Raw genomic sequence first — 23890 nt, 5'->3', positions numbered from 1 at the left:
ACCACCTGTCTCTGGATGACGGATGACTAAACAGTTGGAGAAGCTCATGCTTGTCGGATTATCAGACGATCCTCTCTACTGGTGGTCTGTCGAGGGCTTACTGAGCCCGTTCGACTGGTGTGTGAGCCCTCACACATCTACTGGTCCCAAAACGTCTTAACAGTGTGGTCAGAATGACCCACGTGGTGGGCAGTTCCATCTATATGGTTATCCTGCTTCTCTCATCCAAGTAATACACCACTCTGAAACTATGGTAATGGGTTGATTACATTGTACAGACATGTCTAGTGGTCAACAAGCTCTATACAAGTGAAAAAAGAGGCACACTACACACAAGTAGCCTCTGGGGACCTTTTTTATAGGCCAATGGTAGGACCACTTTTAGGGCCTCAGGTGGAAAGACTATCTAATCACACAAAAACTCTGCTTGAAATGTAACTGCGTGTCGAGTTTTGCAGACGAACGACAACTCCTTCTAGGTGCTTGATGTTTTCATTTTGACGAAGTGTGTGTATGTATGTATGTATGTGTATCTGTATGTGTGTATGTATATGTATGTATGTATATATATACTATATATACTATATATATGCGTGTGTTTTTTCATCAAATGTCTTATTTTTAGTGCTTTTATTACTTCTCACTGTGATGGTGCTGGATGGCCTGTTTTTTTCCACCAAAGTTAATTTGACTCCATTTTGTATCCCCTTGCATTTTCTTTATATAGAAATTAGCAGTACAGTAGAGGCTTCTCATTTCTGTGTTTAACTATTGAATACATTACATAAGGCCTCATGTCCACGGGCAGGTTGGATTCTGCATACGGGAGCCCACAGCGGAATCCTACCCTGCCCACTGCCAAGGACTTCATGGGCAGGAGGCGTCTGCACGGACCTCTCTTCTCCCGTAACATCTGTACTGCGGATGGTCTGCATGGGTCACCGTCGGACATGCATAGTACAGTTTTGTTTTTTTAAATTACCTGGTTTTCTGCGGGATCCGCGGCCGTCCACAGTGTCAGCTGAAGTCAATGGAAGCCGTCCGTGCGGGATCCACACAGAAATGGAGCATGCTACGATTTATTTTCTGGACCAAAAGATCCGAAAAACAAATCTGCATGCTTTAATTCCAGTGCAGATGCCCATGTTTCTCCATTGGCGGCTTGAACTGCGGATCATCCACACAGGTGTCCTGCGCAGATTCTGCAGTTCAATTCCCCCCCATGGACATTGGACCTAAGATTGAGATGAGACTATAACTGCTTCCTACAAAGGCAGAGGCGAAAGAAATAGAGTTTTCATGCAAAAGTTGTAAAAAGCTCCAGGATATAACCAGGCACCAGTATAACCGGTTAAAACTACCGCCACCCTACTAATCGGCAATTGGGCTCTTCCTAGGACCTTTTGTGGATATAGAAGTAATAATTTCCGAGTATAATTGGCAGTAGAAATAAAAATGGAAAAAGAAATGCCAATGTATCTTAGATGAAGATTATTCTGTTATATAGCTCCATCACATTTCCTAGCACAATATTGGAGTAAAGTATTGTAGTTATTACAAAGGTCCAGACAAATGAAACAGTGTTTACAGACACATTTGGTAGGAACCTGGCCACTAAGAGCTTACAATCTTCAGGGAATAGATGCAGGAAATCAATGAAAGAAGCAAGCGGCTCTAGACATGTCAGGTTGATGCAGTGTTGGAATAGCAGTTGGGAATTCTTTAATCCAGGTTATATTCTTGTCAGGAAAGGTACATTTTCAGTGAGCATGTGAAGGTTTGGAGAGTGTTGGATGGAATACAGGAATTCCAAAACAGAAAAGTCTTGAACGCGACAGCGTCAAGAAATGATTAGGTTGGTATAAGGTGGCATTAGACGAATGAGAGAAGTAGAAGGGTACAGTAGATGAGTCTGTGAGTCAGTAAACAACAAATAAGGTGTTGCGGTAGTATAGCCAGGATATTATGTGTAATTGTATTTTGGTAGTCTCTTGTGCGAGGTAGGGAAGGATGCAAGAAAGATTTTTGAATTGGAGAGGGTAGGAGGTAGTGAGTGTAAAAGTGAGGTTTAAATGTGCAGGCAATGTGCTTGTAGTGAGAGAGATATTGGGGTGTTCTTGAAAGATGAGGATGTTCGGGGTATGGGAACAGATTGTGTTGGGGTGGGGGGAATTGACTTAATCTCGTTCATCTAGAGTTTCAAGCAGTTGATATGACATGAGTAAGTTAATTACTGGTAGGCAGGAACTCAAGATCTCTATCTCTGTAGTATTCTCACATAATAAAAAAAAAACATGTAGGATACTACAGCACTGCTGAGAATTTTAGATGTGATTTCAGTAGCCGTCAGAGGCAGTAAATCACTTACTAGTTAGCTGTTGCAGCATTTGTGTGGTTTTCTCTCCCTTTGCCTCTCTATAGACGTCTGTGGGTAGCAGGAGTCTTCAACGTCCTTTACTTCTTGTCACCCTTATTGGTGTCTCTGTTACTAGAGATGAAATTCACTTAACAGGCAGTGGATAGAAAATTGGAAAGATAGGAAGGTGAAAAAAAATTAGGGGTGGAGCTACCTGAATGAGTGAGTGATTTGGGTAAATATGGGTAGAGGAACGTGCAAAAGATGTGAATCTTCTTTCTCGTTAAGATGATGGGTCGTGGAAAAGACCTAGCTGTTCAGGTTCAGCCAACCCAATGATTGTCGCACTGACAGGTGAGACTATTATGATGGATGAGTGTAGGAGCAGATGACCGAAATGTAAAGTTCAATACAATACAAGAAGTAAGCTCAGCCTCTCCCTTTTATTTTATTTATGTGCATTTTGTACCAAGTAGAGAGGCAGGAGCTGCCTGGTACACCATACAAATACCAACAGCTAACACAAGATGTATCCCCAGCTATAACTGAGGAAGGGGCATTGCCCTGAAATGTGTCTTTTTCTGCTGGTATAAAATAAAACAGAGAAGCGGAACTTACTTTTGGTATCGTTATTGAACTTCATATTTCGGTCATCTGCACCTATACCCATCACATCTTTCTCTTCACTAATCCATAGAAAATTGGAAGGAAGGGAAACCGCTAGAGTGATTTTCAGCACAAAAACATATTTATAGGTAGATAAACTGATTTGCACTTTTGCTAGTTATCACATTGACTATCATATAAGCACAAGTGGTTGAAAATGCAGTGACCATTTAAGTATTTCAGTCTGCTATACTTAGTCACCCATGGAGAATAATCCTAGTAGTCCTATGAGAGCCTTGAACTGGTTTCATTAAATTAGTGGAGCCCTCTTATTTTGCTCTGTCAAAGTGAATATTAAGCCATATTTTTCTAGCAAATAATATAACAAATAAAAATTGAATATGAAAAAGTTTTATTTTGGTATCCTTTTTGAAGAAAAAAAATGTATCTTTAAAAGAAATATTTTTTTTAAAAAAAGGTAATAAATAGGGATGAGCGATCATACTCGCTAAGGCACTACTCGCTCGAGTAATGTGCTTTAGCTGAGTATCTCCCTGCTTGTCCCTGAAGATTCGGGGGCCGGCGCGGGGCGGGGAGCTGCGGGGGAGAGCCGGGAGGAACGGAGGGGAGATCTCTCTCTCCCGCCCGCTCTCCCCTGCTCCCCGCTGCGACTCACCTGTCAGCTGCGGCGGCTCCTGAATCTTCAGGGACGAGCAGAGAGATACTTGGCTAAGGCACATTACTCGAGCGAGTAGTGCTTTAGCGAGTATACTCACTCATCCCTAGTAATAAACTAAACATTTGTCTACCAGTTTTGCCCCTATCTGTAAGTGAATTACAATAGCTGTAGATGTGTTCTATATTTCATATTTTACTATGTATATTATAGGCACAAATTCCTGAACATTTTTACTGAACATGTGATATGATAAAGGTGGAATGATATTGCCTGATACTGCTTGGAAAAATCTTCTAATTCTGATTTCCTTTTGTTGTGTCTTCCAGGTTGTGTATCTATGCTGTCACTGACAAGAACTGCACGTTAGTTGCATAAAACTCCCTGGATTATCCATATCTTGTTCGACATAAAATTATTTCAGACCACATTTGTGAAGCTGTTGGTCATGCATGAACCTTTTGATTAATACATACTACTTCATGGAAATTCTTACAAAGACATACATTGATGACTTGGTGAAAAGAAAAATGGCAGTGACTCTAAATTAAAGAGCAAACTCAGTCACACTCCATGTATGAGTATAGCATTAAAGTAAGCTAGCACTGAAGACCAATTTAATCAAAATGGACTCTGGAGACACCATATTAGAGCAAGAATCTACCTCAAGGTGTGGAGAATCCAACAAAGCATCACGCAGATGGAGACAAGAGCATCCAGATGTTGTTACAATGAGCACTTATGACAGTCATGAAGGAGAAAGACAGGCTAACCCTGAACTGATTGCAAACCCATCATCAGTGCAGCATTACAGTTCTTTGAAAGTAGGATCACAAACTGAAAGTAGCCAGCAGATGCCAGGAAAGCAATATGCACAGAAGCGTTCTGGCTCCTATACTCACCGACATTCACTTTCTTTTCCCCAGCATACTCTGCACCAACAGAGGCTAGTGCATAGCACTAAGCCTCATCAGAGTCTTGAAGGACATGCTTATCCATATCACAGTCGCCTGTCTGTTGCTTCAGAGGACTTACTGCTTCGAATTCAAGGGCAAAGTGCAGAGTTCTCCAGAAAGAAATTTTCACTTGCTTCGTCATATAGCCAATATTCACAGAAGTCTATTGATCAGCCAGAAGACTCTCACAAAAAGGAGCAAAAGCCCAAAAAACCTGGCAAATATATATGTCCGTATTGTACACGGGCTTGTGCCAAACCAAGTGTTCTGAAAAAACATATAAGATCTCACACAGGAGAGCGTCCTTATCCATGTGTACCCTGTGGGTTTTCATTCAAAACAAAAAGCAACTTATATAAGCACAGGAAGTCACATGCACATGCCATTAAAGCTGGATTAGTTCCTTTTACAGACTCTGCTGTGTCCAAATTAGATCTTGAGGCTTCTTGCATTGATGTAGAAAATGAAATACATTCTGATGGGGAACAGAGTACAGACACTGATGAAGAGACATTGTTGTTAGTTGAAGATTCTGAAAAACTAAGCGCCATTTCACAAATTCCATTGGACGTGAGTGTTAGAGGCGGGGAGCTTATAGATCCAGGTTTCCATACTTCAGAAGAATCATTAGGAGGGCCAATGAAAGTGCCAATACTGATAATCCCCAAAAGTGGTGTCCACCTACCTAGTGAAAGCTCGCATTATGTGACATCTGAGTTAATGCACAACCCATCATTGAGTGGAAAAAGTGATGAACCACATACTGCTAGGCAAAAACTTGCACTAAAGCTTACAGAGAAGAAAGGGCATGACTCCGAGAAGTCCTTAAATCTCCTGAGCCCTCATAGTAAGGGAAGCACAGATTCTGGTTATTTTTCACGATCAGAAAGTGCCGAGCAAAATATAAGTCCTCCAAATACAAATGCAACCTCTTATGAAGAAATTATCTTTGGTAAATACTGTAGACTGAGCCCTAGATCTTCACTACAAAGTCAGGAAGCCAGTGTATCGATTGTTAACTCCAGCATGATTGAGGAGCATATCTCACAACTTATGATAAAGAGGGAAGGTTTTCTAGATCATGGCAAGTTAAAAAGTATGAAGTCAAGATTATCTGGAATCCATAGTTCTGAGTTGCAAAAATCACACCTCATTGGAGAATCTCTTGAAAGCGAATCAAAGATGTACTCAGAAATTCCACATGGCCAAACAGCAGTGTACTTAGAGCCCTCAGGAGAAACATCAACACTTATAAGAAGCAATTCGATGCCAACATCTTCTGGTCCAAGTTTAAGTATCCCTACATCTATTAGAGGAAGTCACTCATTTGATGAACGTATGACAGGATCAGATGACGTGTTTTACCCAGGTACAACAGGCATTCCTCATCAAAGACTCCTTAGGAGGCAAGGTGCTTTTGAGTTACCATTGGTCTTGGAGGGTCATTCTGAGATTGATGCATATACCAGAATGTCAAAGAATGCAGCTGTTGCCTACTGCAGGAAAACAATGCATGAAAAACCTATCTCATCAAAAGAAAAGAAAATGGCTTCAGTGTATGAATTTGTCTCAGGATTGCATCCTAAAAGGTGGGATGATTATGAAGTTCACAAACAGGGATACAGAGACATGCCGTATATAGGTGGAATGAAACCAGGGGATTACTTTGTAGATGTTACTGTACCTTCTCCTCCTCGGTTTGGAACAACCATTGAAAACAGAAAACGTAGAAAAGAAAAGAGTGTTGGAGATGAGGAAGATATTTCTATGCCCAGCAGTTCAGCAAGCAGCCCTGCAATATTGGATTTTGATACAAAGTCCCCAATTCAAGAACCTGCCAGGATTGGATTTTCCATTTCAGGGCAAGAATATGTTTACAGTGGTCCGCAAGACCGTTTTGACATTTGTCGACCACATCAGCAAATTGGAAGTCCTGTACCAGTATTAGATGAATCATCTTCAGACACGGATAAGGTAGTCGATATAATCAATAGGAAACCTCCTGGTAATGTCATATCAGTAATACAACACACTAACTCTTTGAGCAGACCTAACTCTTTTGAAAGATCTGAATCAACTGAACTTCTTGCTAGCCAGCCAGATAAGGCCTGCTCTCCCTCTGAGACTTGTGACAGTGGAAATACAATGTCTTCTATGAGTCCAGATTGGACTCAGACACCAGATCTTTCTGAATCTACAGGAAGGCCATCTCCATCTCAACACCAGCAACAGTCTACATATCACATGCCTCCTAAATTGGTTCGTCAACACAATATTACAGTACCTGAGATACGAGTTACAGAGGAACCAGATAAACCTGAGAAGGAACCAGAAATTCCTGTCAAAGAACCAGAAAAAACGCAAGAAGAATTTCAATGGCCTCAAAGAAGTGAAACACTGTCTCAACTACCTGCAGAGAAATTACCTCCAAAGAAGAAGCGCCTTCGTTTGGCAGACATGGAAAATTCATCAGGGGAATCTAGCTTTGAGTCAACGGGAACAAGTTTGTCTCGCAGTCCAAGTCAGGAGAGTAACTTATCTCACAGTTCTAGCTTCTCAATGTCATTTGACAGAGAAGAAATAATAAAATCTACAGTTCCAGCAAAACAGGATGAAGTTGGTAGGCCACCAGAATTTTTAACTGTTCCTCCAGGGGCTTACTCTCTTTCTGTACCCACCCATCACCATCAAAAAGAGATGAGACGGTCATCTTCTGAGCAGATACCTTGTCCTAGTTTAACTGAGATTCCTGAAATAAGGAGCAAATCTTTTGACTATGGAAACCTAACCCATGCATCTGTCCCTGGTGCCATCACTACAACTTTGTCTCCAGCCCGTGAACGGAAAAAGTGTTTTCTCATTCGTCAAGCTTCTTTTAGTGGATTTCCTGAAAATTCTCAGTCGGAGCAAGAGCAACTTGGAAACCAAGAACAGCCTGATCCAGGCTATACAAGTCGTAGGTCTTCACAAATTGCATGGCAGCGTTCTTCATCATCCTCTCTATCAGGTTCCATAAATCTTGCTGATGAATCTTTAAATCTAGCTGTTGGTACATCTGTCACAACTGCCTGTACCTCATCACATTATTCACAGCAGTCTATTTCAAGCCATGATGTGTTGAGAAATCCTCTCGGACCACCATCCTCTTACATCGCCAAAAGACACTTGCCAGAACAGCAGCATTTGTTTCCACATCCTGAGAAAATTTTATATCCACCAGTTCATAATGCATTTCAGTTACCTTACACTTCAGTTTGCATGGCTCAAATGCCAACTCATCCTCCTCTATTGTGGCCATCCTGTGTCGATCCTTTGCAAAGACATTTCCAACATCACTTACAAACTTTACAAAACACATATTTCAAGCCTTCTACACAGTCGGAACTGCAATCCTCCTATTACCTCGACACTGCTCAAGATCCTATCGCATGCAAGTCTCTTAATTATCTGCACAGTATGGAAAAAGGCTATCAACCATATTTAGAATCATCCTCTAAAAAATCAAAAAATATTCTTTCAAAACTTCAGAGAGATCACAGTGGAGGTTCAAGCGATTCTTCTACCGATCTGCAGCTTTCTGGGTCCCCAAGTACTGGCTCACTTCAGCCTTTGTCAGGGCCTGTTGTTCCAGTTAGAATTCAAACACATGTGCCATCTTATGGTAGTGTCATGTACACTAGCATTTCACAAATTCTTGTTACTCACTCTCAAACTATTAGTCCATCCATAGTAATCTGCTGCAAAGTGGATGGAAATACATCACAAAGAGTAATGGCAACAAGTGCATCTATGAAAGGTTTGGGATTCAACATAGCCCAAATGCTAGCACCTTGTGAAGAACTGGAACAATATCCTTTATGGAAAGTGCCACAGACATTGCCATTGGGCTTAGAAACTTCAATCCCTTTATGTTTGGTGTCTAGTTCTGACAATGCATCTTCTTTTGGAGGTGGCAAACGCATGCTATCTCCTGCAAGTAGTTTAGAACTTTTCATGGAAACAAAGCAACAAAAAAGAGTGAAAGATGAAAAGATGTATGGACAAATTGTTAAAGAACTAAGTGCAGTAGAATTAACTAATTCTGACATAAAAAAGAATTTGTCACGAACCTCAAAACCTCAGTTGGTAAGACAAGGACGCACATTAGAGCAGAAAGACGGTCTTTCTTCAGCCACCCCAACACCTTCACCCTCACTGTCCAATTCACCACTGAGCACATCATCTTGTGTTGAAAAAACATTATCTGAATCAAAGTCCAGTGATGTTCCAGAAGGTCGAATGTCACCAGATGAATTTTATGATGAGGACACTGCTTCTGATATGAGCTTAAGTCCACAGAGGACATCAAGCGAAATTTTTGAGGATGAACCACTTAAGGACAAAAAGCGTTCTGTAGGAATATTGATGCAGATGTCAGAAAGATCCTGTTCAAAAGAGGAAGTACAGCAAGTCCTTCAATTTCCAAGTCTGCGGACTACTACTACCGTTAGCTGGTGTTTCCTTAACTATGCCAAACCCAGCCACATAGAACAGGAGTCACTAAAGTCATCCGTTTATGCTGCATGGTGTATTAGCTCTTGCAATCCCAACCCTTCAGGCCTTACTACAAGAACATCATTAGCACTTCTGAGATCCAAGCAGAAAAATTCAGGGGAAATTTACACCATGGCTGCTATGCACAGATCTGGAGCTGGAAAATTAACTTCTTCAAGCGTATGGAAACTGCAATTTGCACAGGTTAGTTAAAAGTTGGAATAGATATGTTAATCACTAATTAGCAATGCTTTTTTAGAATAGTAAATGCTTAAACAATTGTATTAATGAAAGTATTTAAGTCTATATCCACATAATTCTCAATTTATAAGCCAAGTGAGTCCATTGAGCAAAATAGGGACTTTTTGGCATATTCGTAGGTAGTATGTAACATTAAATCTATATTTTCACTTTATTGAAAACCTTATGCGTTTGGCATATACTTCAGGAAATTAGCATTCTGGTGATTGTGTGTATCCAGCCTAATTCACAGTGCATTCAGGAGATCCCTTCTCCTGTCTAACCTTTTTCCTAAAAAAATAATTTTTTTTACAGTTTTTTTTTTTTTTTTTTTTTTTTACAAGAACAGTTGAAAAACAAGTCAGATGTTAGTCCATAGAAAATATCAGGTTCTTTATTCGCATTGTGGTGTTTTTTTTTTTCTTTACAAATTTGACCTCTATGGCTTTTTGTCTCTAAACACATGAGTATTTTTCACCCATAGACCTCAAACTTAACAAAAAAAAAAAAACTGTTTTTAAACCCACAAAAACCGTGTGAAAGAGGCCTAAGGATTCTTAAATTCACAACGTGTAATTTTTTCTTCTTTGCGTATTTTCACAACAGATTTCATCTCTTTCTATGCAAATCAATGATGAATTGCTATGGATTTGTGTTAAAATCGGCAGGTTGAGATTTGCAGCATGTCAACCTGCCCTTAGGCTGGGTTCACACACAGCGGATTTGCCACAAAAATCTTGCGGTTTTGCCGCAGCGAAAAACCACGAGATTTCTGCTGGATAAGCACAGCTTCAAAACCCGCGGCAGTCAGCTTTTCCATTGTGGCCAGCTCTCCCATAGAGGCAGGCCGCAAGAGAAAAAAAATTGTCCGCCATGTGTGGACGAGATTTTTGACAAATCTCGTCCACATGGCTGGCCAACCGTCGGATTAGCGGCCGCAGGCGGATTGGCCACCGCGAAATTTCGCGGCAAATCTGCCCTGTGTGAACCCAACCTTAAATTACTGGTTACAACTACTGTTATTTTTTTATTTCATTTGGTGATTCTAGTAGCAGCTGACAAAGCACCAAAGACTCTTGGTCACAAATTCCTGCTTTCCTTCACGCTACCATAAAGTTTAATAGTAATTTACAGTGTCTACTAAGGGGATTGTATGTGTCTTCAATAAGCAATTACACTCCTCAACTTTATGGGTGTGTGATGTGAAGCACTGAACTCTAGAAGTTATGAAATTATTATGTAAATTTTAGAACTCTTAATTGTATTGTTGCTTTGTTTTGTTTAATCTACAGTTTAGTGCGCACCCAAAATCCTACAGGCATTTTTAATTTAAGTTATAGCACTTAGTAGAAACTATATTGAGGACATTTTCTTGCCTGCTTTACAACCCCAAAGAGTTTGGGCTACACAGAAAAGTTAAAATGGGTTCCATAAATTGGATTTCAAACCACTTCTCAGACAAGAACTCCGTGGTAGAGCTCACTAAAACCGTATGAGTGGCTTGTCATGTGTAATGCATTAGATACTGCATGCATGGTGTGACATTTTATAGGTTCCATTTAATACTGATAGAGTTAAAGGCGATGCATATAATTAGTTTAGAGCAAATGCAGCAACTTTGTGTTATTTATTTGTATGACTAGATGAAACCTGAGCCGTCCCTACTGGTTACCAGTAAACTTGAAAAGAAGACCGCTGGAAACAGCAAAGAAAGAACAAAGGGAGAAAGTCATGGAGAGAAAGACATTTCAGCTAAACAAACAGAACCTATGAGGATTAAAATATTTGAAGGAGGGTAAGATAACAAACATCCATTTACTTACAAATAAAATGACAATTTTTGTGATAGCAAAACTCAACTAATTTATGCAAATGTGATGTTGGGTAATTAGGATTTAGCAGTTTATAAATTTAGTTTAAAAGATAGTTTGTCAATTCACAAGTCTTATTTTTCCTGGGTATGTAAACTGTATCATTTTGTATGAAGACTCTTAGGCCTTATTCACACAACTGTATATGTGGTCCATGTCCTGTCCGAGTCTAAAAAGGACTAATCTGGAACAACACACATACCCTTAATACATGCAGTAAATGAGGCTACTCGTATATGAGAGTGTTTAAACAGACCAGAGGTCCATGTGAAGATACATGCCTACTTTCGTCCATGGTTATGGATGAGACTAGGACACACAACGTGTGGGGCTATATGAACATTGTGATTTTTTTTTTTGTGTGTTTGAGTTTATGGGGCTCATAAATATGTTGCTGTGTTTTGTGCCTGATTTTGTGGACATTCGTACTTGTGTGAGTTGGGTTTGTACAACTGCACAGTATAACATCTTAAAAGTAGTACAGACTAAAAAGGAGAAGTCAAAAATGCATTAGCTCTTCTAATCCAGTAGATGTACTGTTTGATATGGAGGCAACTATTTCCTAAAATATGGCTCTCAATAGCATTGTTACTGGAGATTAAAGCGTCATTTACATTTTTCAATTTAAGTTAGTGCCACATGGGTGCAACGCACATTGGACAACACACTGACACCAGTCCATGTGCTATTGAATATACATGGACAATGTGCATTCAGGTACATTACATGTTCCATTTCTCGTTCGTGAAACGGTCAAGAATAAGACATGTTAATGTTGTTGGAGAGGTTGGAGCTACTGGGGGTTCAATCATCAGGATTAACAAGAAGACATTACTTCAGACTTCTATTTGAAAATGGGGTAAGTACAATGCCTTTCAGGTTTATGCTAAACTCTTTGTCATATAGTCCACCAATAAAGCTGAATGTTACAGATCTGTAACATTCCGCTTTATTGATAGACTTATCTGATTAAGGATTTAGTACAAACCTGAAATGTGTTGTATGTACCCTGTCTACCAATAAAAGTTTGAAGTGATATCTTAATTTCTGTCCAGGTGATTGTGCCCTAGTAGTTCCTATGTCTCCAGGAACTTAGACAATTCTAACGCACCTCTTGTGCCTCAGCATGGCATCTTCAGAGGAGTTAGCAGCAACCCCAGAAAGCACATGGTGGTTTTAGGTATAGGAGCAAGGTGAGCAGTGATAATTGTTTACCTGTATGAGTCTCCCTGGGAGGATCTAGACATGAAGCACCTCTGTCTTTTTCCATTTTCCAAGGAGTAGGACATGCAATAAGTTGCTTTTTTACTTGGACCATCGGTCCGTGTCTAAAAATGCCCATGTGTATAGCCTCAAAGACTATAAAGGGGCTGTTCACTAGTCATGGAATCACACATACGGCACATGGACCCAAAATATTCTCAGATGCCACTAGCTTAGGGCTGTGTTCAAAATTAGTTGTTTTTTTTTTTGCAATTTGCACAGAATCCGCGTAACAACACAATTTAGCCACAATGTGAACTTGACCTACAAGGTCTGAAAATAGAACAGAGTGGTTGGGCAAAGTAATTTTTTTCTGTCATGCAACTACCTATGCGCAATTTAAAATATGCAGATTATGGACTGTCATGTTGCATTTTATATTGCAGATTGTAGACTGTTATATTGCAACTAGTAGATTTCTAACAAAGTGTTTGGAATTAACCCAGCTATTCTACTTTATTTAAGATACTTTTTTAGATGTGATAACAAATTTATTAATACAGTACCAGACTAGTAAATATGAATTCTTTGCTTGAATATTCAGTTAAAATTTCAATGATCCACCTACAAATGTAGCCGTAATGATGTAAATGATCATTATGCAACCTAATAAAAGCTTTCCTGTCCAGTATTTAGAGAGTTACACAATTTTCATAATTTAATTTCTTTACACCCCCACAATGTATTTGAAATGTGAAATTTAAATCACAGATGTTCATCTTTAATTCAAGAGTCATAACAAAATATTGCTTTAACTGTTTAGGTATTACGGTATTTTTTGCTTAGTCTATCCATTTTCACAGACTCAAAAGTAATTAAACCATTAAATGATAAGACGTTCCATGGTTTGGTGTGGCCAGTTACCTCATTATTTCACGTCAAATTAAAGTGAGAAAGAGTTGATTCCAAGTGTTGATGTTGTAGCTGTTTCCGGAGACTCTCAATATGTTGTGCAAAAATATATATCAGTGCGAGTGAAGGAGACCTTATTAGGCTGGAAACCCCCCAAATCTATTAGAGAGATAGCAGAAACTTTAGAAGTGGGCAAATCAAGAATTTAGTACATTCTTAAATAGAAGGAAAGCACTGGTGTGCTCAGCGACATCAAAAAGCCTGGAAGAGCATAAATGACAAATAAAGTGGATGATTGCACAGCTCTTTTCTTCAGAAAGAAAAATCCATTCACAACATCTAGCCAAGTCAAGAACATTGTCAAGAAGGTAGAGATATCATTGTCAAAGTCTACAATGATTAGACACCTTTATGAATATAAATACAAAACTTTTATCTCAAGATGTAAACTGTTAGTAATACTCTAGGACTGAAAGGGGAAGATGTTTAGCTTGCAAAAAAGAAGGCTGAGAGGAGACTTAAAGGAGATGTCCCGCGCCGAAACGGGTTTTTTTTTTTTCAACCCCCCCCCCCGTTCGGCGCGAGACAACCCTGATGCAGGGAAGTAAAGGAAGCTTACCGGAGCGCTTACCTTAATCCCCGCGCTCCGGTGACTTCAATACTTACCGCTGAAGATGGCCGCCGGGATCCTCTGTCTTCGTGGACCGCAGCTCTTCTGTGCGGTCCACTGCCGATTCCAGCCTCCTGATTGGCTGGAATCGGCACGTGACGGGGCGGAGCTACACGGAGCCGCTCTCTGGCACGAGCGGCTCCATAGAAGACTACAGAAGACCCGGACTGCGCAAGCGCGGCTAATTTGGCCATCGGAGGCCGAAAATTAGTCGGCACCATGGAGACGAGGACGCTAGCAACGGAGCAGGTAAGTATAAAACTTTTTATAACTTCTGTATGGCTCATAATTAATGCACAATGTATATTACAAAGTGCATTATTATGGCCATACAGAAGTGTATAGACCCACTTGCTGCCTCGGGACAACCCCTTTAATAGCTGTCTACAAATATCTGAAGGGCTGTCACAGTGCAGACTGATCAGCCCTATTCTCATTTGTACAAGGAAAGACTAGAAGCAATGGGATGAAACTGAAAGGGGGAGACACAAATTAGATATTAGAAAAAAACTTTCTGACAGTGAGGGTGATCAATAAGTGGAACAGGTTACCATGGGAGGTGGTGAGTTCTCCTTCAATGGATGTTCAAACAAAGACTGGACAAATATCTGTCTGGGATGATTTAGTGAATCCTGCATTGAGCAGGGGGTTGGACCAGATGACCCTGAAGGTCCCTTCCAACTCTACCAGTCTATGATTTTATGAGATACAATTTTGACAGAAAGCATATCAAGAGCCTCCCAATTCTGGAACGAGATTATTTGGTCAGATAAGAACTAGATGAACTTGTACCAGAATGATGGAAAGAGAACACTATGAAGAAGGAAAGGAAGGACTCCTCATCTAGACATAGAGAATACCACATCATCTTTCAGACATCATGGCAGATTAAGTAAATGTCAAGTGACATGTATGCCTGGGCTGCCAGTGGAACTGGATTCATATTTATTGATGATATAACTGCGGATACTTCGATCAGGATGAATTCTGAAGAGTATAGAGCTATACTATCTGCTCAGATTCAGTCAAATGCTCTGCAAAACATAGGATGGCTCTTCACAGTACAGATGGATAATGATCCAAAACATGCAACAACAACCCAAGAGATTCATAAGGGAAAGGGATGGAATATTCAACAGACGAGTCTGTCATCTTACCTTAAATCAGCACAAACAAGCCGAAATCTGACAAAGCATCTCAAGGGAGGAAACTCGGCATGTTGTGATGTCCATGTGTTCTAGACTCCAGGCAGTCATTGACTGCAAAGTATTTGTATCTGGGCATTAAAAATAATTCTTATATTTGTAATAATGTTAGTTTGTCCAAGTACTTTTGAGTTTGAGAATGTGGAGGGACTTTGGAAAACAATTGCTATAATTCCTAAACACTGAATGTAATATTTTTGTTATACCCCTTGAATTAAAGCCAATGGTCTATACTTTAATCCCATCTTTGTTTAGTTTAAAATGCATTGTGGCGGTGTACAGAGGCTTAATTATGAACATTTTTTCACTGTTCAAGTACTTCTGGACCCAAGTGTAACTATTTGCTCACAAGTGAAAAGAGATGCAATAATGATGAGGTTAGTTTACCACTCAGTGTTACCTTTACTGGATATTTCAGCAAGAAGAGGGGGGTAAAATAAACCAGATATGCATAAACTTTCTTAAACGGGTTGTCAGGCTTAATGAAATTTTAGCTCAACCTGCCCCCCATGGGTAAACAAAGAAGCTTATACTCGCCTTGTCCCATACATGGGCTGCTGCAGCCTGTAAACAATATGTCAGAGGGGAGACCCAGAGTAGTGGTGCTGGACACAGCGGGGAGTCGGGAGTGGTGAGTATAAGCTAGTTTGCTATTTTTACACATGGATGGCCTGTTAAGCTAAAATTTGAATACATTGGACAACCCCTTTTAAATACGCATTTGAGCAATTCTTCTTTCACATACAATGTTAACTCTTCAGCAGTATTCTAGCAGTGTAACTTGTTTCATCCCAGCTCAGTTACTGTATATCTGTACATTTTGTCCCCTTCATTACGGGTATGTGTATCATGTGAGCTCTAGTCTAACCACCAGACCAGAGTCTGCTGTCCTGTGTAGGCAGGATGTTAGTCTCCCCTGTGTATAGGAGGACTTCTTGTGAACTGCAAATTACATCATCTATCAAATCTCTTCTGGCAGCTCTCAGACTTCTCCACACCCAGCTCCGCTTTCCTTGTTCTTCCTTGTGTCCCCCCATATGTAGAGTGCTGCTTAGGATATAATTTCTGTCCTGTCTAAGGGACCAAGAGTGTAGTGTTTATTGTATAATTGTGACTACGATCAGATCACATTTTATCAGTAATCAATGAAGCGATTCCGATAATTCCAGAGGCTTCACTTACTTTTTTTGCAGCAGTATCTCATCTATTAAGATGTGTGATCCTTGTTGTTAGCTAACCCATTATCAACTGCATTTTCTTGCATATCTATTAAAACTCCTGCTGCATTATAAAATAATTCTATAAGCTGTAGGCTGGTTTTACAATGTAAATTGGGTAATGAAGTGCCATTTGCACCATTGCACCCTTAATATTGGGGTATTTGAGCCTAGAGAGCATATCAGTTCAAAGCTAAAACCTCAGTTATGGTGGAAGTGGGTTACAGTCACTGCATGTATTGGGTGCTATCTCTTAGCTCCTGAGTGATGTTGCAAGCACAGAGTGACTTATCATTTACTGTTTTGTGACCAACAGTTTTAAATCCAATGAAGACTATGTATATGTGCGAGGGAGAGGTCGTGGAAAGTACATATGTGAAGAATGTGGTATACGTTGTAAGAAACCAAGCATGCTGAAGAAGCATATCCGCACCCACACGGATGTACGGCCTTATGTGTGCAAACTGTGCAACTTTGCCTTCAAAACTAAAGGTAATTGTAAATCTCTTGTGTGAGGACTGCATGATGTTATAGAGGTTGCAGCGAGCAGACTGTATGGTTTCATAACTCAGACAGATGTATTCCTGGCACTTATCATGAAATCTTAATGTGTATGTACTTTCATAGACTTTGTCCTCATGCACTATTGCTGGTTATGTGTTGTATCGTAACGTAAGCCGTCTACTTTTTAATGCTTTGTTTCGTCATGGAGAAACGTTTATTGTAGTGATATATAATGGATAGTGTAATTCATATCAGACATTCTTTACTCTGAGCAGATCAAGTCAATTAATGTCCATTTAAGTGTCAGTCATAGGCTCAGTATTATGTCACTGGCTGTATAAGGCTATGGCTACATGGAGACTTGTTGCAAACGTAAGGGCTATGTACACCTTAGGGGGAAATTTTTCTCCACTTAGGCCCCATGCACACGGCGGGATTTCCCGTAGAATTTCCACCCGTGCCCGCCTGCATAGGATTGCATTGCAAAACACAGTCCCATGCAGACGGCTCTAATTTGTCTGTGTGCACAAAAATGTCACTCCCGGCTCCGTTCTGCGCATGCGCCGGCTGTGCAGCAGCCGGCACATCACAGAGCCGGAGCCGCGGGAGAAGGTGAGAGCCACACTGGTCCCTGCAGGGGCGCGGGTCGGGTTCCGCTACGAGAATTGCCTCAGAGGATCCGACCCGGCCGTCTGCAGGTGGCCTTAAATGTATGTATTTTGGGCTGATATTTTTTTACAATAGAGTGGAATTAAAAAGTTTTGGACTGTTTGTATTCTGCAGGTTCAACTTATCACTTAATATAAACCCTGCAGGCTAAGAGTCCTTTTATACGGGACTGACAGCCCGTCCCCGTGGTGCTCGATCCTGTGGTGTTACACTGGAGTGAGTATCGTTGGCATTGCTCTCAGAGCTGCCGGGATAGAGACGGAGCGGGCCGGGTTGCGTTCTCCCCCCGCCCACCGCCATTCACAGTAAGCAGACAGTCGTTCAAAAGTGAATGACTCCTGTTTACACTGAATAGCACTTCGTTCAGTTTTTTTGCATGCGGAAGCTGAATGACTGAACAATTCTCGTTAAGTCGCTGCATGCGTCTATACAGGACGATTATCGTTCAGATTCCCACAGGAACTTGAACGATTCTGAACGATAATCGTGCTGTATAAAAGGGCCGTAAGTCTCAAAGAGAGATCTATTAGTGAAGCTGGACTGACGGCTTGGTTTCCTTCTGTTCTCTCCTCCCGTACACGTTTTTTTCCACTCATTTATGACCAGAACAGAGTTTATCTCTATTTTAGTTATAAATTGGCTGACAAAAATGTACAAAAGAGAGGAGAAAGGGTTCCATCAGTTCAGCACACACAGGGCCCATTTAGACGCAACGATTATCACTCAAAATTCGCTCAAAGGCCATCTTTGGAGCGATAAATGTTGTGTTTATACGCGGGCCATCGTGCACTATTCTTGTACTATTGACTGATTGCTGATTTTTAGCTTGCTAAGAGTTAGCAATGGGCCTTATCGGCACCGTGCGCAGAGTTCCCTCGCAGAATACCGCTGATAGTATTGTTTCAGCTGCTATCCCACTTGGAGCTCTCAGCTGGATACCAAAATTTGTAGTGAGATTTACATTTTGTTAGGCCTTTCTGCATTGTGCACAGCTCGCTCGTGAATCACTGCTATGCAGAAATAGCGCTGCAAGTCAATGGGTAGGAGTTTTCTTCAAGTCTGCTGATAGAAATGCCAGCAGCAATTCTCACTACAGATTTTTCAAAGCACTGATCGTCATCAAACAGATCTCTGGTCTCTCCATATTTTTCTTAGTTTTCATTAAAGTGAAATTGACTACATAAAAGTAAAACAAAGTATCAAAAATTGCAATTATTCTTACACTACAAAGTTGCAGTCATTCTCAGCAACGTCTTATGAGTAGACAGATTAGCCATTAGTTTGAGATTCCCAGCCTGCTCAGTAACTTGGTGATATGTGCCCATCTGTCTGCAATGAGAGGGGAGCACAGTCAGAAGTGTCAGTGACAGACTCTTGTTGCCCTGTTAACGTCGGCAGTGTTTGTGCTGATGCGGACAGCCTTACAAACAAAGATGACACACGCTGTATAATAGAGAGGTATTCAAAGAAAAGTATGCTTTTACGGTCCTTTCAGTGGGTCAGTTTCAAGTTTATCAATAATGTAAAGGCCCACAGTCTCCCCGGTGGCCCTCTTCATCCGTATCTACATTAATTATTGATGAAGTCCTGATAGCTTGTGTTCACATACATTCATTTGCAGAGAAAATGACTTCCATTTGATGCCACTGGTCTAGAGATGCTTTTATTAATTGAAGCCGGGATTTGCATTGAAGTCCTTGAAATCGATAGGAGCTATAATAGAAATCTTATATGATGTCGAGCCGACTTTGCTCTTCATGTAATCTTTTAATTGTTAGGTAAAACATGCAGGCTTTTTTTTCACTATAATGCACTCATCATATCCAAGGCAGCAGGTACTCCAGAAAGTATGTACTTGCCATGACTAGGGCAGAATCTTATTCTAAAACACAAATTTGGGAACAGTTTGCACTGCCTGAATGTTATATTTTACACTAACGATCGATTATGTGCACATCTTTTGTTTGTCTGGCTCTATCTATCTATCTCCTATCTATCTATCTGATATCTACCTATCTAATATCTACTTATCTGATATCTACTTATCTGATATCTACCTATCTGATATCTATCTACCTATCTGATATCTACCTATCTGATATCTACCTATCTGATATCTACCTATCTGATATCTACCTATCTGATATCTACCTATCTGATATCTATCTACCTATCTGATATCTATCTACCTATCTGATATCTATCTACCTATCTGATATCTATCTACCTATCTGATATCTATCTACCTATCTGATATCTATCTACCTATCTGATATCTATCTACCTATCTGATATCTACCTACCTATCTGATATCTATCTACCTATCTGATATCTATCTACCTATCTGATATCTATCTACCTATCTGATATCTATCTACCTATCTGATATCTATCTACCTATCTGATATCTACCTATCTGATATCTATCTATCTATCTATCTCATATCTCCAGATCTATCTCCAGATCTATCTCATATCTCCAGATCTATCTCCAGATCTATCTCATATCTCCAGATCTATCTCCAGAGTGTGTATAGATAGATAGACATAGATAGATAATATAATTAATTAGCCATAACATTAAAATGAATAACATTGAATATGTAGAAGGTAGAATGATTAACATTGTAATAATTAGTAATGGCAATTGTCAGGGGGTGGGATATATTAGGCAGTAAGTGAACAATCGTTCTTTAAGTTTATGTATTGAAAAGAAGGAAGATTAGTAAAACATAAGAATATGAGCAACACAATGGCCACACGGGTCAAATTTATAATTCTTGGATGGGGTCAAATTCTAATGACCAGATTTGGTCTACAGTCTTCAAAACTGTAGGTTTTGTGGGGTGTTCCCAGTACAGTTGTTTATCACCTACCAAAAGTGGGCCAAGGAAGGACAGCCAGTGAAGGATCATGGGCACCCAAGGCTCATTGATGCATGTATGGAGGCTAGCCCGACTTGGCCAGTCCTATAGAATAGCTACTGTTCCTCAAATTGTTGAAAAGTGTTCATGGTAACTATGCTAGAAAGGTGTCAGAACACAGAGTGCACTACAGTTTGCTTCATGTGGGTCTGCTTAGCTACAAACCGGTCACAGTGCCCATGCTGACCTTTCTAAACCACCAAAAAGCATGTGCAAAGGGCAAATGGCTTTCAGAAGTGGACCATGGAAGAAGGCGTCCTGGTCTGATGAATCACGCTTTTTTACATTCACACTTTGGGAAGAGATGGCACCAGGATGCATTACGGGAAGGCAAGCCAGTGTAGGCTGTATGATGTTCTGGAAAGCCTTGGGTCCTGGCATGCATGCGGATGTAACTTTGACATGTACCACCTATCTAAACATTGTTGTAGACCAAGTTCACTCCTTCATTCCTCTATGACATTTCTTTAATGGGTTAAGCAATTTCACAGTTGACTACTATTATTGTCCAATAACTGTAATACTGACTGGTATGTTAAACTGCTTCCTTTCACTTACAGTATTTGTTTTTCTAAACTATCCCTACTGTCTCATTATTGTATCATCTTTTTCATTGCATGAAATCCTTTTTGAAAAGCTGTTCTAAATGGAAGGTGTTGTGCCACAGCCTGCACAGAAATATAAGAATGATGATATAACTAGAATAGAACCTAATGGTATATCTCTTTATAGGAAACCTAACAAAACATATGAAGTCAAAAGCCCACATGAAAAAGTGCCTGGAGCTTGGAGTAGCAATGACATCTGTAGATGATGCGGAAACAGAAGAGTCAGGTACGTCATACTTTAATTTTGGTTCCTAAGTGTCTGTGTGAGAAGTTGGATCGCCCACACAACTCCCTAACAGGCAGAAATACATTCAAGCTGCAAGGCTGTATAAAGAAATAGAAGAAATTGCTCTAGTATTAGAAAAATGTAATCATAGTAAGGTTTTACAAGGTTTAGCCAATCAAATGAGTGGGATCTTTTTAAGCATTGTGTTTTAATTCTTTGTTATTTTCCTGATTAATTTGTGATGGCATAGTATCTTCCTCCAAGCTTTAAGAATATATCTATAGATAAGCGAGTATACTCGCTAAATGCAATTGCTCGAGCGAGCATTGCCTTTAGCGAGTACCTGCCAGCTCGAGATGAAAGGTTCGGGTGCCGGCAGCGGGCACGGAGCTGCGGGGGAGAGCGGGGCGGAACGGAGGGGAGATCTCTCTCCCCCCCGCTCCCTCCTGCTGACTGCAGCTACTCACCGCTCCCCCGCGCCGGCACCCGAACCTGCAGTCTCGAGCGGGGGAGATACTCGCTAAAGGCAATGCTCGCTCGAGCAATTGCCTTTAGCGAGTATACTTGCTCATCTCTAAATATATCCCAAAGTCTAAACTCACCTGGTACACCCGACACAATGTCCTATTCATACCATAGCAATATGGGCGTTTGGAAAGTGCTACATATTAAGGTTGGTCACCGCTCCAGACAAGGTGTTTTAGAGGATTCCATTTTTAAAACTTTAAGTGTGGTGAAGGACAACCTTGCTTTGGCAAGCCCAACAAGTCATAAAGCGGACAACAAATTTGTGCCATAAACTGATCCTAGAATACACAAGACAGGTGTAAAACGGTGGATATGGAAGCACAGTCAAGGATAAGATAGAACTATTGAACAGCAAAGTGCAGCTGAGAAACCAAACCATCAGGGTATGTTTACATGTGTGGATTTGATGCGTATTTTACACATTTGAAAAAAATCCACAGCAAATCCACATCAAAATCTCCCAGTTTGGTGAGCCGCAGGTTGCACTCCTTCAACGGAAATGGTGAAACCTGATGCAGATTTGTACCAAAACCACCACCAAACAGTACAGATTTTGGTGGTGATTCGCAGCAAATCTGCGACATGTGGACATACCTTGATGGTTAGTTAGTAGAATCTAAGTCCCATATATGTTTGTGCGTACAAGAAGGAGACCCTGGTAATGAGTATGTACATCTTTGACAGGCGCCTCCCACTGTATGCAGAGTCCTGTTAGGATCCTGAAAATAATCAAAGCAATAGTCCGAATCTTGACAGCAGGAGATGAACGTCCTGCTCAGTGACCTTTTCCCCTTCATTGTTTTAGTAATGGCAGTGCTCTGTATGGATGACTAGGTAATCATTTCTAGATAAAAGTAAAGCAAACACAAGGCTAGAGAAAAGCAATGACCTAAAGGGATCACCCTAGCACACTTCCTAAACATTGATTTACAATGTCTTGCCCAGAGGATGATATTGATTTCATTTACTTGCTAGTTTTGGCTAATTTGTTATGGCTAATTGACAACCCAAAATTCTAGTAGGATGTTATGTTCACACGTGGCAGATTTGTTGGAAAATATTCTGCAATTGAAAAATTCTACATTTGAATCGGGTTGTTTCTGTAGCATGAGCATGGATTTTAGGGATCACAATTATATTGTGTAGAGCTCAAAATCACTGGCTCCCTTTCATGTCGTTGCAAAATTAAAGGGGTTGTCCCGCGAAAGCAAGTGGGGTTCAGCACTTCTGTATGGCCATATTAATGCACTTTGTAATGTACATTGTGCATTAATTATGAGCCATACAGAAGTTATTCACTTACCTGTTCCGTTGCTAGCGTCCCCGTCACCATGGTGCCGTCTAATTTCAGCGTCTAATCGCCCGATTAGACGCGCTTGCGCAGTCTGGTCTTCTCCCTGGTGAATGGGGCCGCTCGTGCCGGAGAGCTGGTCCTCGTAGCTCCGCCCCGTCACGTGTGCCGATTCCAGCCAATCAGGAGGCTGGAATCGGCAATGGACCGCACAGAGCCCACGGTGCACCATGGGAGAAGACCCGCGGTGCATCGTGGGTGAAGATCCCGGCGGCCATCTTAGTAAGGTAAGGAAGAAGTCGCCGCAGCGCGGGGATTTGGGTAAGTACTAAACATTTTTTTTTTTTAACACATGCAGGACAACCCCTTTAAATCATTAAAAGGGTTTTCCAGGCAAATACTACTAATGACCTCTCATCAGGATAGGTCATCAATAGTTGATGACAGCTCTAATTGAAATCAATGGGAGCTGTGCCTGCAGTTACAAGCGCCGGCCACTACACAGAGGTCAGTGCAGAGACTTCCGCTGCTTTCACTCCGACCTCAGTGTTATTGCGGCGCTGACGGCATGCGCCCGCTCAGCTGATCGGTCAGGCTCCCGAGCAATGGGCTCCAGCTGATCAACTATTGATGACCAATCCTCATGATAGGTCATCAATAGTAGTTCACTGGAAACCCCGTTTTAAATAATAAT

The 23890-nt window shown here is 40.8% G+C and overlaps 1 protein-coding gene across 3 annotated transcripts in view; it reads left to right on the top strand.

Annotated features, from left to right (window-relative positions):
• Positions 1-23890, top strand: part of HIVEP2 (HIVEP zinc finger 2) — a 195704-nt gene that overhangs the window by 161329 nt on the left and 10485 nt on the right. For all 3 annotated transcript variants that reach the window (XM_066605459.1, XM_066605458.1, XM_066605460.1), the window contains 4 exons: positions 3968-9331; positions 11011-11162; positions 16762-16937; positions 21276-21377. In XM_066605459.1, coding sequence (XP_066461556.1) covers positions 4265-9331; positions 11011-11162; positions 16762-16937; positions 21276-21377 — 5497 coding nt within the window. In that variant the 5' untranslated portion in view covers positions 3968-4264. The remainder of the gene's footprint in view (positions 1-3967; positions 9332-11010; positions 11163-16761; positions 16938-21275; positions 21378-23890) is intronic.

This window comes from Eleutherodactylus coqui, chromosome 1 (genome assembly GCF_035609145.1).
Source record: "Eleutherodactylus coqui strain aEleCoq1 chromosome 1, aEleCoq1.hap1, whole genome shotgun sequence".
In the NCBI taxonomy this organism is placed as follows: Eukaryota; Metazoa; Chordata; class Amphibia; order Anura; family Eleutherodactylidae; genus Eleutherodactylus; species Eleutherodactylus coqui.
This window is presented reverse-complemented; position numbering and strand designations above follow the sequence as displayed.